The following is a 19757-nucleotide window of genomic DNA, read 5'->3' on the forward strand; positions in this document are numbered from 1 at the left end:
TATTGCACGCTTCCCATGAAAAAAAGTATTGTAAATGTAAAGAATATGCTGAGAGAATTTGTTGCAGTTCATGTGTTTTTCCCCCTTAAAAGCACTCGAATTCAATAGATCAGTCTTTCTCAACCGCCGGGACTGGGCCCTGACATCATTCAAACCGGGCCGCGAATTGTTCGCCGTTTTCTTTTTACCCATTTATTTCCCATTAATCATGTGTATGACTCGGCCTCTCAAACGCAAAATAAGCAACCGGGCCGTAGGCGTTCAAAGGTTGAGAATAACTGCAATAGATTGCCTAAATTGACCGCTAGATTCCGAACGCATCACTTGGGTGTTCCAGCATTAATGTACAAAAAAATGTGTGATTCGATATACTCTAACGTCCTTTAAGGTTCTTACTATTATCCTCTGAAGTTTAAGAGTTAGTAATGATTTTGTAAAGTAGGAAAAACTACATAATTTGATGCGCAGTTCATCTATCTAAAGGTAAAGCCGAGATTTAAAAGTATTAGTGGCCAGGTGGTCTAGCAATTACCTCGAGCTTTTGTGCCGTTAGGAGTATTATGTAATGGAGCCTCAATAATCTCAAATAATAGCTAAGAATTAATAAATGCAATACTTTAAAACATGGGTTCGCAAATTCTGTTCATAAAACCCTTTAATTTCCTTATAATATATTTCTTATAGTTATAATCCTTTCGTTTCACAGACAATGAAACGTATCAAGATTTAAATGTATATAAAATGTACTTTAAAAGTTAAACTGGGTTATAGAGACCTTAGCTGTAACGATAATTCTACTGTGAAGTCGATAATTTATGGTCCCAGATGATTTCCATAAAGAACAATGCTAATGAGCATCACTTATAACGTCGATGCAATGACCTCGGATATAGCGGTAGTCTTTCGTCGATTTTCTTCCGTTTCAATGGTGTGTTTTATACAAATACAAATACAAATACAACGCCACAACAGGCAAAATGCCCAACGAGGTGGCTGATAAAAAGATGCCCATAAAAATATGGTTGTCATATGTTTCAAAAATACAGCAACCCAATTAAAAATGCAATTAACACAAATTACAAACAATATATACACATGATAAAATATTATACGATGCCCATAAAGATTACTTATGGTTGTCTTATTCTAAGAATGGATAGCTTCTCGATTTACCCCAACATGTTTATCGTATTTCTTTTTAAACGTGTCAATTGTGTTACAATTTACTACCTCCGGGGGTAAGCTATTCCATTTATTAACAACCCTATTGGAGAAAAATTCCCTGCGACACCATAACCTTGCATTGTCCCTCACCAATCGATACTGGTGTCCCCTTGTAAAAGCAGTCGATTGGCGGTGTACTAAAAGTTCATGGTCCATCCTATCCATCCCATTGAAAATTTTGAACACTTCGATCATATCTCCTCGACACCTGCGTTCATCCAATGTAAACATAGACATTCCCAAGAAATTATTTGAACGAGAGCTTGTCATATAGAGGCAATGTTTGTCTGTTGTCATTTACTTTGTGAATTTTTTTGACTTGCTCATTGACATGATCCGTGCACGGCATTCCCACATTATCCTGAAGTTTTGGCCTACTTTTATCGATATAATGTCCCGTTTTTCTGTTTTTTCAACGAAATATTTACTACGATCGGGGACGAGGCAATTTTCATAATTAAGAAATGGCAAAGTGCATATATGAATGCGTATATATATATTCTTAAAAAATATATGCCATGTTCACACTTTCTTTTTCGTGAATACATTTTTAACTCACTGTGGACTTGCTTTAGCATTTTATTTCTCGCCAAGGACAAATTACAGTGAAACATCGCTATAACAGTACTCATTATAGTGATAAATCCCTCTACAACGATATTTTTCGAATATTGTTTGGAATTGCCATAGTCTAATGTTAAACTCGTCTCGATACAACAATATCCTTTACTGCGATAAATTGCCCTACAACGATGTTTTTTGAGGAATATTCCAAACCACTACAACGATATTTTTTCATTTCTGCTCTCACAAGATTACTTTCAATATATTTTTTAAATTCCTCACCAGTTTTTTTTTCTTCCGAGGGTGTTAAGAGAGGTTTCGCAAATTTTCCAAAAAACACATTTTCGAATTTTTCAATTTTCAAATACTATTAAATTTTCTACGTCCAACTGTGCTCAAGTTTTTCTTCTACCTGTATTAGAAATATATTTTAAATACTTTAATATAAACTGCTGGCAGGCATCACATATATGGTAATGTTTTCCCACTAAAACGCTTTCTCAAAACTAAGTGTTTTGTTAGATAAGGAACACTTTTTCGAACACCACTCATTCAAATGTCTTGGAACTTTGTGTGTCTCTCAACAGTATGGTGTTACATACTGTGACACGAGGATTTTTTATTAAAATTATTTTTTTTTTAATTTATGGCACAAAATATGGAAAAATTTTGATGACTTTTTTAAAAAGTTTGCATGTTCTTGAAGTTAAAACTTGAGAAATTTAAATCCTAAACGCTCTCGTTAAATTGTATAAAAATATACGTAGTATTGGGGAAAAAGTTGAGTGCCTAAAATGAATATACAAATTTTAAATGTTCCTTAAAAGACTCGGTAAAAACCTGAGAAAATGCATCTACTTCAATCAGTCCTTAATGGAAGGAGATTTTTCCCATAGAAAAGCACGGGAAATCAAGATCGTACACCAACCCTCTTAATTACGCCGGCATTTAGCACTATCTATAAGCTACATTCTGTGTGTTACACAAAAGTGTTGCGTGATAAACCACTTTCACAGCGTGAAGCAACGAACTGAACTTTATTAATTAACTAATCAAATACAAATTTTTGCTACGAATAAACATTCATAAATCTTAATGGTGGTACTAACAACTCAAATACAGAACAAATTCCAACAACACAGCATAAATTTAGTGGCACCTGATGATAATGCTACCTCTCGATAAACGATAACCCTCCTCTACAACAATATTTTCCATGTTCCGCAGAGTATAATTACATCGAGGATTCACTGTATAAGCAATAACAAGCAATTTCGCTCGAAATCTGCATCATTTCCGACTCAAATTGGCAATGTCACGTATTTTCTATTCGTAAAATATAAACATAGTTATCTTTATGGAATTTCAACTTTATTTTGATTGCATCTGATGTGATCTCGTTTGATGTTTCAAGATCTCGAAAGCATCAACGACACCTCGTTTATAACGACAAAATTTCAAGAAATCTTCGATGTCGTTATAAGTGAGTATATGGGAGAAAAGTTGATCAAATAAATGATCCACGAAATTCCACAAATGTTCTCGGATTATCGAGTCTGTACTGCATTAAGTACTCCCTCTCTCTCCTATCCCGTTTACGCTACTGAAAGCCATAAAAATGAATAAAGTTCTTTCCGCGTTTGAATGAAACGCCATTAGTTATATGAAAGTCATGAGAAAAACAGACATTTCATTCCCTTTTTCATCCAAAAAAAAATGAATGGCGTACATGTTACTCCATTGACTTTAAAAATGGAGGAGGGGACTAGAGTAATGAAAACACGCACAGCCAAAAAAGAAAAATAAATAAAAAAACATGGAAATAAATCAATTCGTTTCTAGACAATTCCAAATGATACAAGACAGTTTTTTTGAAAAGAACAGATATAAGAAGCAGAAAAAAAGGGTACTTTTTCTCTCTTTAGTACGTCCTCTATTTTTATTTCGCTCTCTATCTCTGTACCTCCAGCCGTTATATGCAAGGTACAGTAAAGTACGGGGGAAAAAAAGGAGAAAAAAAAAGGTACAAGTGGATGCGAATTTCATAGCAAATCCATTAAAGTTGACAAGGACTATAGTATCAGAGAAGAGATGGACTAACGCTCAGGAAAAAAAGAAAAATATATGTATAAGAAAGAATTGGATACTTTTCTTTGGAAATGGCCTAAATGCGAGTTCAAAAATCTTTCACAGTCCTTGACACTGACGGAGCACTAAGACATTTGCCGGAAAAAAGGAAAAGAATACTGTGTATATATATATATATATTCTTTACTAGTACTTTCTTCCTGGATTTCTTTAAGATTTTTTTTTATATTTTTTCGTTCTTTATCTGAACTTTTAAAGTCAGGAAAAAGAGGGAAGATGCGCATCCGCCATTCCCCCTTTAAAAGAGAGCTAGTGTATAGGAAGTTTTTCTGTGTTACAGAACGTGAATAAATGGAGCACGAGTGGGTTCTTGTCCTGGAACAACTGCAAAGAAACTTTTCTTTCTGTTGTTGTTTTTGTTGTTTTTTTTTTCCTGTCTCTTTCGATGGAATTTAATCGAATGAAGGCGGATTTTTGAGAGATTTTGACGTTTTGTGTATTTTGTTTTTTAAATCTAAGAAGTGTGACAAATGGTTTTGGAAAATACTGGAAGTTTATTCAAAAGTGTCATTTTTCAGTTGTATGTGATTATTCTGGTCGTCCGCTGTGATGTGATTTAGATATCGACCCAAAGACTGCTTCCTATTGTAAATTATAAAGTTATTCTGAAACTGAATGTATAAGAATGTTCATTAATTTGAGTTTATCGGTAATTTAAAACAAATTAATGTTAAAATAATTTTTTAAAGAAATTTTGATACTTTATTTGTCGGTGTTGCTCTCAGGCAACATGCAAATGCAAATGCGAAAGCAAAAGAGTGAGGTTGATGGAAAAAGATGCCCATAAAAAATATGGATCTCAAATATAACCAAAATACAGCAAACCAATATAAAAGCAAATACAATGGCAAACTCTTGAAGCGTTTACACGAGATTGGAATAGGGGGCAACTTGCTGAATTGGATAGAATCGTGGTTAAGAGATAGGTCGCAACGAGTTATGGTGAACGGGGAATTCTCTGGTTGGACAGACGTCACAAGTGGAGTTCCTCAGGGAAGTGTCCTTGGCCCCATACTTTTTTCACTTTTTATCGATAAACTCGATCAGGGTATCGATGGAATTACTAGCAAATTCGCAGATGATGTGAAGCTAATGGGGGTAATCGGGAATGAAAGCGATAGGGAGTTGCTCCAGACCAACTTAAACAAGATTGCAGCATGGGCAAATGAATGGAGCATGACGTTTAGCGTAGATAAGTGCATGGTCGCTCATTTTGGTTCGAACAACCCACGGTTCTCTTACGAGTTGAATGGTGTCACTATCCCGGATGCAACTAGAGTCACCGATTTGGGAATTCTCATTGACGAGCGACTTAAGTTTTCTGAACATTGTTCAGCGGTTGTCAAAAAATCGAATAGAATGCTTGGTCTCATTTTCAAAAAGGTCTCTTCGCGTTCTCCAAAAGTCATTCTTCCTCTTTTTCGAGGCTTAGTTCGTCCTGGACTGGAGTATGCTGTAAGGTTTTGGAGACCATACCTACAGAGGGACATAGACTTGGTTGAAGGGGTGCAGAGAAGAGCTACGCGTGTCCTTATTGGCACACAGGGCTTGAGTTATGAAGAAAGACTTCATTTTTTGAATATGTTTACATTGGATGAACGCAGGTGTCGAGGAGATATGATCGAAGTGTTCAAAATTTTCAATGGGATGGATAGGATGGACCATGAACTTTTAGTACACCGCCAATCGACTGCTTTTACAAGGGGACACCAGTATCGATTGGTGAGGGACAATGCAAGGTTATGGTGTCGCAGGGAATTTTTCTCCAATAGGGTTGTTAATAAATGGAATAGCTTACCCCCGGAGGTAGTAAATTGTAACACAATTGACACGTTTAAAAAGAAATACGATAAACATGTTGGGGTAAATCGAGAAGCTATCCATTCTTAGAATAAGACAACCATAAGTATTCTTTATGGGCATCGTATAATATTTTATCATGTGTATATATTGTTTGTAATTTGTGTTAATTGCATTTTTAATTGGGTTGCTGTATTTTTGAAACATATGACAACCATATTTTTATGGGCATCTTTTTATCAGCCACCTCGTTGGGCATTTTGCCTGTTGTGGCGTTGTATTTGTATTTGTATTTGTATTTGTATTTATATTCTGATACAATATTTCTGTGTATTCAATTGTAATTATTATGGATGGTACTTAAACTTGATGCATACTAGGGCCGGACAAATCTCCAAAAATGTACATGCCCGGTCGAGGCATGTAAATTTAGATTAACCAGTAAAATACGGCAAGGAGATGCGATAAATCCGAATTTTACGAAATAAATGCGACAAATGAGAAATTAGTGAATTTTGACGAATAAATGAGAAAATTCGATTTTTTTACCACTTTTCCAGGAAATATCATTAATTTTCAGTTTTAAAAGCGAAAATTAGTCAGTATTTGCGTCTTGTGTCCTTATGTACTTAAAAGTCAATATTCTCTTTCAAAAACTAGGTCACTTTTTTGCAAGTGATTTCTATTTGCAAATTATGTGTGATGCCTGTTTCATGTACTCCCCCTTTAGTTTTGAAAATAATATTCTAAACCGTATAATAACGTGTCAGCTTTTGTTTCTGAGTTCTGTAAGGCCGGGTACACACTGGCCTAAGAAATTATGGAACTAATCGAACATTTGGAACGACCAAATTACCCATTCCTGGAAGTCTTGTGCAATCAAGTTAATGGTCTTGAAATCTTTTGAGTGCCAAAGTAAGATAATTATTAAAAAAAAAAAATTTGGCAAATGAAAAAATAGGGAATTGCAGTGGTGAGCAGTGAATTGCAGCAGATAACTAAACTAATGTTTATGCAGAATATACCAATTCTTCCAGTTTTTATGAATTTTGGAACTATTCACGCATTTATGGGTCTCTGTACATTGATAGACCTTGGCAGTAGATTCGGAGCATGACCTTAGATCACCTTGGAAATTCAATAGCCGATCTTAATGGTACTAAATGACCTAAATCACCAAATAGCATCTGAGAGAACCTCCAGAGCTCAATGGATTTTTCACAACCAACAGCCAAAAAACAATACGTCAAGAAGTAATTGCTATTTTATACTGAAAACAAAAGAAAAACTATCGACATCTATTTCGATCCAATTCTCAATCCATCATCAATGACATGTCACTTAATGAAACTCGTGTCCGGGAAAGAGACAGATACAATGATCTTTCCCGAAGTTTCCATAAAACTTTTATCGGGTGGTTAACAGAATGGAAAAAATGCGCGGGATTTCGGGGAAATATATGATGTGTAATATGCGTCGAAGTACAAAAAAGCAGTCACATATCAAAAGCGCATTTTCCGAGGTAAAAGGTGCGCGACGAATAATCCATCAACGGCGGATCCTCATTTTCCCGAATATTTTTCTTGCATTTATGGGCGAGGAAATGGAAATTAATTGCCCGCCGGTGGGTCCCTCAACTAAACTTATTTCGTGGCCCGAAGCCAAAAAGTATTTCCCATTCGCTAAAATGTTGACGAAGGGGACGAGGTCCCTTGATGCCATCGTCATTTTATCTGGCGTTTTTTTTTTCTTTTCTGAACGATATATTTTTGCATATCGTTCCGATTCGTGGCCTCTCGTTAAACGCCGCATTATTTCGGGAAATGTTACGCAAAGTTGCGTGATATATATATTTTTGCTTTTCTATTATAGTTTGATTCGTAAAACGTGAGTAATTTTCTTCTCGCGTTAATGAGCCCCTTTTTTTTTTCGACAACAACCGAAAATGCTCGCAAAAACGCTCTTACCGTTTCGTTTTCGAAAAGCCCTGATAAGTTCCAATATTATGGAAAGAGAAAAACCACATATATTTCCATTTTTCAGCAGAAAACTATTCGCTTATTACTTTTGGCTCCCGCTTATCATCGTCCTGATGCCGCCCAAAAAACGAAAAATGAAAAATTGTTAACCGAGAGTTTATTACCGTTATCTATTTTCTCACAATCGTTGCTCTTTTTCCCTCTCTTTTCGCGTTCGATCGATTAAATACTTTTGTATTGGTTTTTAACACGACATCATTATTGTGAACAATATTCGAAAATATTTAGAAATTTTGAATTTCTTCAACAGAATTTACGAACTTTCGTGCTGATAATAATTTAATGAAGGGTCTCGTGATGTTTTTACTTTTCTAGAAATTTGAATTGTAACATATAAGAAATTCCGTTTAACGTTGATGGAAAAGCGTAATGTTCTGTTTGAAATATTGTCAATTTGAAAAAAATAAAAGTTCTTTTTCTACATCGATAAGAATTTTCTTGACTTCAAAAATGTCTTTTTTTGAATGAAATGTTATCTTTTGATTTTCAAAAATGTCTTTTTTGACTGAAACGATATCTTTCAACTGTAACAAATGTCTTTTTCGACTGGATTATTGTCGTTAGATGTCTTTTTGACTGAAACAATTATCTTTTGATACAACAATGTTTTTTTCAATTAGATTATCGTCGTCCGATGTCTTTTTGACTGCAATATTATCTCCTTTGATTGGCAAAAATGCATTTTTGATCGCAATATTATGTCTTTTGATTGGAAAAATGCATTTTTGATCGCAATATTATCTCTTTTGATTGGGAAAAATGAATTTTTTGATCGCAATATTATATTTTTAACATTTTAACAATGTTGTTTTTGAATACAGTATTATGTTTTGATTTTAAAAATGCCTTTTTTGACTGAAACAATATCTTTAGACTACAACAATGTCTCTTTCGACTAGATCCCTGTTTCCCAACGTGGGGCCCACGCCTCACAAGGGAAAAATTTGATTTTCATGGGGGTAATTTGAGTTTTTCTACGAAGACTTGGAACCGCACGAACTCCCTTCATTTTTTTATATCTGTTCAAATTTTTAAATTTAAACTATTTCTATTTCTCGAGGACCGTTTTTTTTTTGAAGAGGTTTTACTAAAGGTCCTCAGAGTTTGCCATTAGACACCACTTCTCTACTACCCTTCTTAAATATCGGAACAACGTTAGCCAGTTTCCAATCTCTCGGGACGATACCCTCAGCAACACTACTCCTGTATATCTGTGCGACTGGCCCCAACAATTCATTAGCACCTTCCCTGAGAACCCTGGGATAGATATCATCTGGTCCTGGTGCTTTGCTTGCACATACATTTCTTAGAAGATTTAGGACCTCCACGTCTTCCACTTGAATATCGTTGAGCGTTTTATTACCCCATGCAACACCCGTATATCGAATATCATTATCTCCATTAAAAACCGACGCGAAAAAGTCATTGAAAGCACTACACATGCCTACATTGCTCTCTACTTTTGAGCCTCCTATCGAGAGGGGGCCAACTGTCCCCTTACATCCATTATTGACGTATCGAAAAAATGATTTTGGGTCAGAGCCAATGTTATCTGCCAACCTAGATTCAACTTGCTTTTTACTAATAAATAATGTAAAACAGAATTGTGATATCGCCAATCCGGCCATTCTTTGCTTTGCCGATTGGAACATTATTTTTGATGAATCGTGATATTCTTACTGCTTCAACATTTGACAATATCTCTCAAACGCATCTTTGTTGTTTTAAAATTATGAGGTATCTTCACCTTCATTATCCCTGATCTTCTAGAAGATAATTTCGATAATTTCATCTTCAAGGAAAGGAAATTCTCACACAATAAAACGACTTCGGTGAATAGGGAGTTGCGAAAAATCGGATAATCCAGGTTCTGTATTAAACCATGTTATAAGACCGTGCCCAAAATACCGATTAATGTAAAAAATCAAATGTAGTACGATTATGTGCCGACGGCTTGTGCATACAGTGCCCGCAATATGTAGGCGTTATGTAATTTAAACCTGGCAACGCTGCTCTCCCATACACAAACCTCTAATAACCAACTTCCCCTTAATCAGTAATAATCCTAGATGGAAATTGATAGTAGTTAAATCTCGTTTGTAAAAAAACCCTTGGGATTTAGTCCATCTGTCTTTTAGCATTTTGGCTAGATATAAATGGGCCACCTGAGCAAAATCCCAATCCAATTTTATTTTTATGCTGTCCATATCGCCAAGATCATCATTATTATTATCATTACTGTTATTTCGAAGGTGAGGTGGAGGAATGAAGCGGTAGGTGGCCGCTATATGAAGCATTTTCTGTCATCTTCGTGGCAATAATTCACGGATGATGAGTTGCACATGCTGTTGTGGCCGATGATGAGCCGCCGACGCCGCCGCACGTAGCTTTCAGCCTTTTCCCAATAATAAGTGGTTTTTTTTTTTTATTGTTTCTCTTCTTGCTTCGGGCTATAGCGCAATCATGTTTTCGCTCGAGTAATTATTTCGAGCAATTTAGCCGATCCCACATAATATTCGATGGGGTGGTCGACGATGAGAACGAATTCGCTGCTCAGACAGAAACAGTCATCATCGCTATACTTTAGTTGTCATCGGAAGGGAGGAAAAACCCCAATGAATAAGATAGGCTAATAATTAGAGCCCAGTTTATATGAACTAAAAAGAGGGAAAATATGCACTAAAAAATGCTGAAATACGTACTGAAAATACTGAAATACGTACTGAAAATACTGAAATACGTACTGAAAATACTGAAATACGTACTGAAAATACTGAAATATGCGCTAAAAATGCTAAAATATGCGCTAAAAATGCAGAAATATGTACTAACCGTATATATGTAAAAACCGCTGAAACATGCAACCAAAAATGAAGATAAATTTGCATTTAAATAATGACAAGATATGCCATTAAATCTAAAATATGTGCGAAATATCACTAAAAATGAAAAATATAAGCAAAAATGAAAAAAGAATGCATTTGAAAGTGCGGGAAAAAGTTCATAAAAATTGTGAGAAAGTGCATTCAAAAATGCACGATATGAATTTAAAAATACCAAAATATGCATGAAAAAATAAAAAATATGCCTCCAAGAGCAAAGGTATATTGAAAAATGTACGTGAAATGAAAAAATATACGTTTAAAAATTCTGAAGTTTTCCTAAAAAGAGAAAATATGCACAAAAAATGAAAAAAAAAAACGAGCATTTAACAAATGTAGAAATATGATCAAAATCAAAATATGCATAAAAAGAAAAAATGCATTAAAAAATATATACATAAAAAGAGAAAAAAAAAATATGCCCATTGAAAGCACTGAGGTGTAGCCTAACCTAAGAGAAAAAAAATATGAGGTAAAACTAAAAAAATATGCGCAAAAAAAAATGAAAGAATGCATTTAGAAGTGCAAAAATATGCCCTGAAATGAACGATACCTCTGTGCCTAAATGTTTTCTTGGAATAAAATTAAAGAAATTTAATTAAATTTGAAGATTAAGAAGATTAAAATAATATATATAATCTCGCGAACATCAGTACATTGCGATCAATGGAAAAAAATGCTAAGAATATGCACTCATTCGAAAGTTTCGGTGAAATGTATTCATATGCTCTTTCTGTAAGAAGTACTAAAACATGCAGCCAGATTATATGTAAATGCGTAAGCGCATATGCAATTGCATGTAATCCGGGCTCTTCCAATAACCAATAGAAAATTTTAGAAAACACGCATTTGAAACCCTTAGCATTTTCGAACTTAGACACTTATCTTCAAATACTTTTAGGAACAATTTTTAATTGAGAACCGTGCAGAAATAGCTTCTATAAAAAAAGCGAGTTTGTAATTCTGCACATGCGCATTTTCTGCTAATAAGTGGTTCTCACTTTGAAGAAAACCGCATTTGAAAATTAATAAAAAAATCAACCAATTGACTTCAATGAAATGCTTATTATAACGTAGAGATTTTTTTTAGTGCATTGAATGAAATAGTTCGAAACTTCCCTCACGGATGTCGCTGTATTATAAGAAAACTTTACATGACACATAATATGCAAACAAGTAGGAGATTTTACATTATTATAAAATTGCCCCACATATCACACCACCACTAAAATTACTTCCAAAATATTTCTGAAATAAATATTTCCAAAATAATTTTTAAAAAATTATTGTTTTTACTTTTAGGAACAATCTTGAAATAATTGAGGAAAATAATTATAGAATTAATTAATGAACCTATTTTCCAATCATTAAGATGCCGCTCGCTGTACATAAAGTCTTTGTAAATCTGCATACCATCGTACTTTTCTAAATACCGTGTTTCCCCGAAAATATGACCCGGTCTTATATTAATTTTTGCTTCAAAAAATGTATTAGGCCTTATTTTCGGCGTAGGCCTTATATTTATAAAATCACACTAAGGATTATTTTTCGGTAGAATAGCTCTTTATTTTTAGGACATTTTCGAATGATGGTTAGGGGCCGTTGAAGTATTACGTAAGCAAAATTTTTAGTCATTTTTGAACACCCCCCCCCCCTTGTCAACAAAAGTCAGCAAAACGGAACACCCCCCCCCCCATCGATGATGACGTAATACTTGAACGGCCCCTTACGAGAAAATTGCAAAAACTGAACTTCGTGAAACGTTTCGCGTGGATGTCGTTTAAAGTAAACGACAAGTTCAGTTTATATTTCCATATTTATATTCGAATCAGTTATCATGCGAGGCGTATCCATACTTCGGTCGGAAATACTCGTCGCTTCATTCTGTCCACGACGTCGAACTGTGAAGTATGTTTACTATGTTATGTTATGTGGAAGTATGTTAACGGTGTTTACCTATGGCAACGTCATTTATTGGGTAGCCGAAATAAGTCATATGTTATACGAAGTACGAAAGCCCGGATAACTCTGCCGAAGTACTCAGCGGAGAGTGACATCGTTTCTCTCTATAAGAGTCATATGTTGTTTTATACGAATACAAATACAACGCCACAACAGGCAAAATGCCCAACGAGGTGGCTGAGAAAAAGATGCCCATAAAAATATGGACGTCATATATTTCAAAAATATAGCACCCCAATTAAAAATGCAATTAATTGCAATAAAAATGCAATTATTTATCGCTAGCTGTTACCTGCGTCGATTTGGTAATCTGAAAATTACTCAGCGATGATTGGGGGTTGAGTTTTGAGAAATCCCATCTTAGAGTATATTAAAAAATATAATACTGGCCAAAAATTCCATATTTATAGTTTCAGCGATTTGGACTCAGCGGTGATTGCCCCATTATAGCATTTGAACTCTTCTTATTTAGCGGGTTGAATATCGAAAAATCCCTTTTTATTGAGCCTGTACGTTATGAAATAAAACTACTGACTAAATTTCGTATTTATAGCTTTAGCGGTTTTGGCTGATGAATAAATCAGTCGGGAAATGTTATTTTATACACAGTACATAGATCGCATACGCCGTGAGCAGTAATTCTCTTCATTTTCTTTAATAAAAGTCTCAAATTTACCTGTTTGCGTAAGCGTTCAGCACTTGTCAAAGGATGACTGCTTGTGCATTGACGAGAAAGTTTAATTGCACTTTATATTATAATGTATTTCAAGTATGATTTCAATGTGAATCATTCATTTATATTTTTATTTGTCAATAAATAATAATGAAGCCGTTATCATTTTGTATAGTTCAGCACATCCGTCGCGTGTTGCAACGACATAGCCTACTGAATACGTCGGATCGACTATTTTAACTAGGACTTATTTTGGGGTAGGTCTTATTTTCGAGAAAACACGGTACTACCATATGACTTAGTGAACTGCAGGCTTCAGGGGAAAATTTTTATTTGGCTCGCAATGTTTGAAAGGGTTTAAGACCCCCCCCCCCTCTCCTGCTCTAGTGCATCGCAGTGTTCGCGAACAACAGGTTGAAAATCGCATGTACCGCAAGTATCCATGAATCGATTCGCTGTCTTAAACTTATCTAATTAATTAATCAGTAGCATAAGAAAAACGGAGATTCTTTCTGCTTTTTCAGCAAACACAGGATGTCCCATAAATTCGTAAATAGTTTAAAAATTCATAAAAATTGAAGGAATTGGTACATTTGAATGCGACTCGCGAAAAAATTGTTCTCACGAAGCGTTCAACTTTTTTTGTCGATAGAGGGTGCTGTAAACCAGTCCGGCAGAGATAATTGATCTAAACCTTTCTTCCATCTCTTCTGTGTCCGAAACGTTCCTAACGTTTCAGCCGGCGATTCGTGAATAAGATAAACAGTTTCGTCAACAGTGCTTCATCTACTAATGTCAACATCATAATGATGCACCTTATATAGGCGCAAGTTATGATATAGAAAAATTCAGAAATGAGCTGTTAATCGTACACCTGGCATTTTATAGGACTCTGATTTGAATATTTCGAGTAATTTGGTTCGTACAGTGCCTTCTGAGAACAACTTTTCGCAAACCGCATTCAAATATACTAATTCCTTCCATTTTTATGAATTTTTAAACTATTTACGAATTTATGGGTTACCATGTATATCACGTTAACAGTTTTGATTTCAGTAAAACTCCTCTTTTGCGGAAAAAGGCGGAACAAATAAAATCGCCTGTAAGAGTTGCGCCGGCCTCATCTGAGTAGGTTGGTTACCGAAGAGTTTGGGAAAAAAACGTAATTATTTCTTGGCCGTAAAATAAGATTGAACGTTAAGAGGGATTTCCGCTGTGTTTTTATTACACCAAGAAAAATATCGATTGAGCGAACATTTCAATAAAAACTATTTTCCGGGTCACGTAAATTAATAGTTTACGGGAATCGAAGTTAGTCCATTGTAATAGTTGATCATGTGGGGGTTACATCATATTGGAAGTAGGAAAATGTCTGTTGATGCAGCTGGGATCAAAAATTCCACAGCTCTTTCTTTCTAGAACATTCGGCGGTGGAAACAAAGGCTTCGTGGCGTGAATAGGACGGTGTTTGATGGGCGCTTTATGGAATCATTTCCACGGCACAATAGTTGCGAGTTTCAAAGCCAGTGTTTGCGATGTCGACGATTATTATAAAGAGAGGGAGCTGTTTCAAAGGTTGCCATGTGTGTCTTTGTTACTACGTATTATTATTATTCATGTACAACGTATGTGTCTGTGTGTGTTGTTTGTAGATATTATGATGACAGCGGAAGTTGTCGCTCACGACCTCGGAGATGAATTTCATTCACGAGGCAGCCCTTGATTCAATTCGCACTCTTTTGTCCTTGGCAATAGTTCTTCTCTCTTTTGTTGTCGTTGCGTGTTCTGTTATCACGTGAGTTGTGTATGTGTGCGAATGTACGTCGAAAAATCCAATCTCAAACAGTGCTTATCTGGATCCGACACACAAAAATCGTCGAATTCGCAAATCACTTCAACATCCATCGATTACCATTTCCAAACGATTTCATCCCTCTCAGACCCTGGTGCCACAAATGAGTGCTTTTTCTCACTGTGAAGTTTTTTTCTTTTGATCTCGGGGAGTTAGGCGCTGACTTAACCCTTACAGCGGCAATCCCGAGATATCTCGTCCAATTTGATCAGCTTTATTTCGGTCACTCTGAAAATATCTCGGGTTTTTAATACGTTTTTATTTCCAATGCGGATCAGGAAAATTTTAAAATCTGCTTAAAGGGTCTAAGGATTGCGTAAGGTTCGAGTTAGAAATATGGTTAAAATGAACTTTCGTGTCTTTCATCATGGGGCAGCATTTGAAGTTGAACTTTCAGGAGATTTTTAAAATAGTTTCCAGAAGAAAGTGCCTCCGGTTAAAGTGCGTTTTATTACAAAAAATTCAGCAATAATATTCTGGAAAAAAATTGTATATGAAGCGCATCATCTCTTGGCTGAAAAAGTTTGAACGAAGTGAATTATTTCTTCGCAAACGTATAGTGAAATAACATTGCTCTATAATGAACTTTCCGTGAATAAAGTTGATTAATAAGTCAATAGTCTATTTAAATATTGTTAATGTTATCGTGTCTGTTTTTTTGACAATCTGAAATGATTCTAGTGAATATTTTGTATTGAGACATGGTTGCTTAGTCCAATCGCCAAGAAATTTCCATTAAGTCTAATTTGAATTTCCGTTTAGCTTGAAATTTTTGTTATATCGAGCTTGAAATTTCATTAAATAACGTTCATCAAGTAAAACTTAAATTTGATTAAATGAAGCTTAAAAATTTCTTTAAATCGAGTTTGAAATTTTCACCAAGTCAAGTTCAAGTTCTTTAAGGTTTTCCTTTAATAAAGTTTGAAATCTCTAAAAATGTAAAAAATAAAGTTCATGATATTCGAAATTTTTCAAATTCTTGAAATTTCCATTAAATCCAATTTTAAATTAAAAGTTTTTTAAACGAACCCACACTCATGAATTTTTTTTTACTTTCTTGTGGAAATAGATATTTAATTCTCTCAAATATCCGTCAAATTTGTCTGGGGCACAGACATTTTTGGGGCATCTTGGGGACATTGAAATTGATAGGAGAACAATGCAATTGCAAAATTGATGGAAAATTGGTCTAAAGATAATAAAAAAGGTATTCTAAAATTATGAAAAGTCAGTATAAAATTCATTAAAAATTATTCTAAAATTCATTAAAAATTATTCTAAAATTCATTAAAAATTATTCTAAAATTCATTAAAAATTATTCTAAAATTCATTAGAAGTTATTTTATGTTATTATAAAATTCATAAAAAGTTATTCTAAAAGTAAAGAAAAATTATTCTAAAATTCATAAGAGAAATAATTTCAGAATGAATGAAACTTCAGAATTCATATAAGAAATAATTCCAGAATCAGCAAAAATTCAGAATTCATGAGAGAAGTATTTTTAGGATCAATGAAAATTCAGTATTTATGAAAGAAATAATTTCAGAATTAGTGGACGTTTTCAGTAATTTGGGACTCTGTACTCAGGCCTTGTTGGCCCACCTGTTGAGATACTATGTACCATTTTCACTAATTTCACAAAATAAACAATTTTTGAATCAGAAATATTTGATAATAGTTTTTAAATTAAAAATTAGGCCGATGGACCGCTGAGTTGTTCGTATTGTTTATTTTGGGTCGCGGCTGAAAAAGGTTAAGAACCCCTGTCATCCATCCATCAAGTAATTTTCACTCACTCATCAGAAAAGTAAGTTTTCTAAATAATAAACCAATAAAAAACTCAATTCATCCCCTTACGCATGTCTCAAAATGTCTGGAGGTTTTCCAGATCATTTTGGAAGCAATTTCAACAACGCCTGCACATTTACGTAATGCTAAAGTAAACAAATAAACGTAGTACGATTTACAAACAATATAAAAAATTCAACGCCTGCCCATTTACGTAGCCGCAAAGTAAACAAATACGCGTAGTGCACAATCTACAAATACTAGATATAAATAAACGCCTGCCCACTTACGTAGCCGTAAAGTAAAAGAAATAAACGTAGTACAATATATAAACACTATAAATAACTAAAAACCTCTGCCCATTTACAAAGCAAGCAAATAAAGGTAGTACGATGTAAACGTAGTATGTATAAACAATTCAACGCCTGCCCATTACGTAACCGTAAAGTAATCAAATGAACGTATCACTCTTTACAAACACTATAAGCAATTCAACGCCTCCCCATTCAGGTTGCCGTAAAGTGAACAAATAAATGGAGTACAATGTATATAAACACTATAAATAATTAAACACCTGCATATTTACGTAGCCATGAAATAAACAAATAAACGTAGCACGATGTAAAAATTCCATAAATGCAATAAAAGTCCGTTATAACGGGTACGGCTGATAACGGGAATCTAACTATAACGAGTGATTTTCAAAGTGATTGCCACAAATACCTAATGTCAAAGATACAAAAAACATTCGGTTATAATGTGTTGAAAATTGGAAAGCATTCGCCATAACGTCTAGAGAATTGTCAGAAATGCTAGTTTCTGCATCTCTTTCTTCAAGAATTGAACATGATCACTTTCTCGTCATGGCACATGCTCCTCGTAAAAATTACTCTGAGGTACTCCTAAAAAAGAATGGACAAGGAAAGAAAAGCCAGGTTTTCTTTTAAACCCTCTTTTCCTAATTATGGGCTTCACCACTATATAAATGAGATACGTAATGATTTTTTTCGACTTTTGTCTCTTTCAGTGACTGAGGAATCACGCGACCACAACTTGCAGTTTAAAGACGTTTTCGAATCACCAAAAAATGTGTGCTAACAAAAATTTTCCGATCGATAAGAAAGTGTTGACAAGTCCACAAAGACATAGAAGTGAGCATCGATGTAATAATTAAGACTTTTAATTGTTCAGCTGGTCAACTAAACAGGTTTGATAATACGAAATTTCTATGAGAAAATGTCTTGCAGCAATGATGGGCAAACTTTTTTAAGAGCGGGTCAAAAATAAAAAATTTTGGGGGGTCAATATAATTTCTTATAAAACTCAATAAAGACAAAAAAAAGCTGTTTTACTCAGAAAAAGTTTTTTATATACAGTACACCTAAATCAATTTTTATTTAAATCCTCACAACTACATTTTGCGTATGCGGAAAATGAAACACCGTTTTAAATGAATTTTTGTAAAACACTGAAGTTGAAAATTTCGAAACTTTTATTTTAAACTCAGCGGATTAGAAACTCTAATCAGGCCGCATCTGACCCGCGGTCCGTAGTTTTTCCCATAGTTTTAACTGTTATGAAACCAAAAATCAATTTTATAACAAGAGTTCTGTTCATTCGTTAATATTAGAACGAAATTATTCAAAAGAAGTTTTAATGCAGAGAAAGTAGAAATTTTCTAAAATTGTGACAAAGGCTAAAAAATAAAAATTCGCTTATAATGGAAAGTCCGCTATAACGGCAAATTTCTTCGGAAATGTAAACTGTCGTAATATCATAATTTTACTGTAATGAAACTCTTGTCCGTTTACGTAGCCGTAATGTAGTAAACAAATAAACGTAGTACGAGGTGCAAATACTAAAAATTAATTGAATACCTGCCCATTTACGCAGCCGTAAATTTAACAAATAAACGCAGTGCAATGTACAAATACTATGAATATTACCATATCAAAGCGTTTCAATGAATTTCAGGCTAATAAATACTCGGCATACTGTACCTTAAAGAGATCGCGGTACTGTCCAAGAGCTTCGTAAACCGTTTCTGCGGTCGCTATCCCAAGCACCACAAGTACAATGAACACGGCACATCGGGAAAAGTGTACATCATTCCTCGCTGGACATCCGTGCGTCATTCTCCTCATCCTCGGCATCATTATTTACGTACGATAATTATTATTATTATTTTTTGTGGTTTTTTCCCCTCCTAAATAAATAATTATCCAGTCGTTATTCACCCCACTTCGAATAATTATAATTTCTCATCATTTTTTCTTTCTTTTGTATGCTAGTAGTTTCGTGATTCAAACAGGTTATTATTAATAATTCCTATTTTGTTCTGACGGCCACTACATTCCGTTAGAAAATTATTTCCATGTGTGAGAAGAGAAACTTCACCGTCGTTTATTGAATGTTAAAAAAAGTTAACGGTAGAATTCGAAACGACCCATGTTTAGACACACAGACACGCACGCACTCACGCACGCTACGCACAGTGGTGGAATGAACCAAACAACTCGGCTGTGTCCAAGTAGAAAATCGAGCCTCGGACCGACGTCTATTCCAGAGCGAAGTTGCTTCTCTTAGAGAGAAGAGAGTTCTTTCTACCTCTTTACACGGGTATCTGTCGAGGATTCTGTGGATGATGGAGGCGCTTTTAACGGGAACCATCGCCAACATCCACCGCCAACGAATCTAATATATTTTATTTACGTTTCACTTGAATTACCTATTTGCATTTGTAAGAAGATACGTGGCTTGTGCTAAAAGTAAATTTACGCGTGAATTTTTAATTATATTTTTCTTGCAAATAAATCTGCGTAC

The 19757-nt window shown here is 34.6% G+C and overlaps 1 protein-coding gene across 1 annotated transcript in view; it reads right to left on the minus strand.

The window, feature by feature from the left end:
• The window catches only part of LOC149075111 (fasciclin-1-like), a 143417-nt gene extending 123872 nt beyond the window's left edge, over positions 1–19545 (minus strand). Inside the window, exon 1 of the mRNA XM_089245672.1 lies at positions 18935–19545. Within this exon, the coding sequence (XP_089101798.1) occupies positions 18935–19090 (156 nt within the window). The 5' untranslated portion in view covers positions 19091–19545. The remainder of the gene's footprint in view (positions 1–18934) is intronic.
• Between the last annotated feature and the right edge of the window lie 212 nt (positions 19546–19757).

Source organism: Pholcus phalangioides, unplaced genomic scaffold (genome assembly GCF_987345545.1).
Source record: "Pholcus phalangioides strain wild (caught in Gottingen) unplaced genomic scaffold, Ppha-v1.0 ptg000016l_1, whole genome shotgun sequence".
NCBI classification, from domain to species: domain Eukaryota; kingdom Metazoa; phylum Arthropoda; class Arachnida; order Araneae; family Pholcidae; genus Pholcus; species Pholcus phalangioides.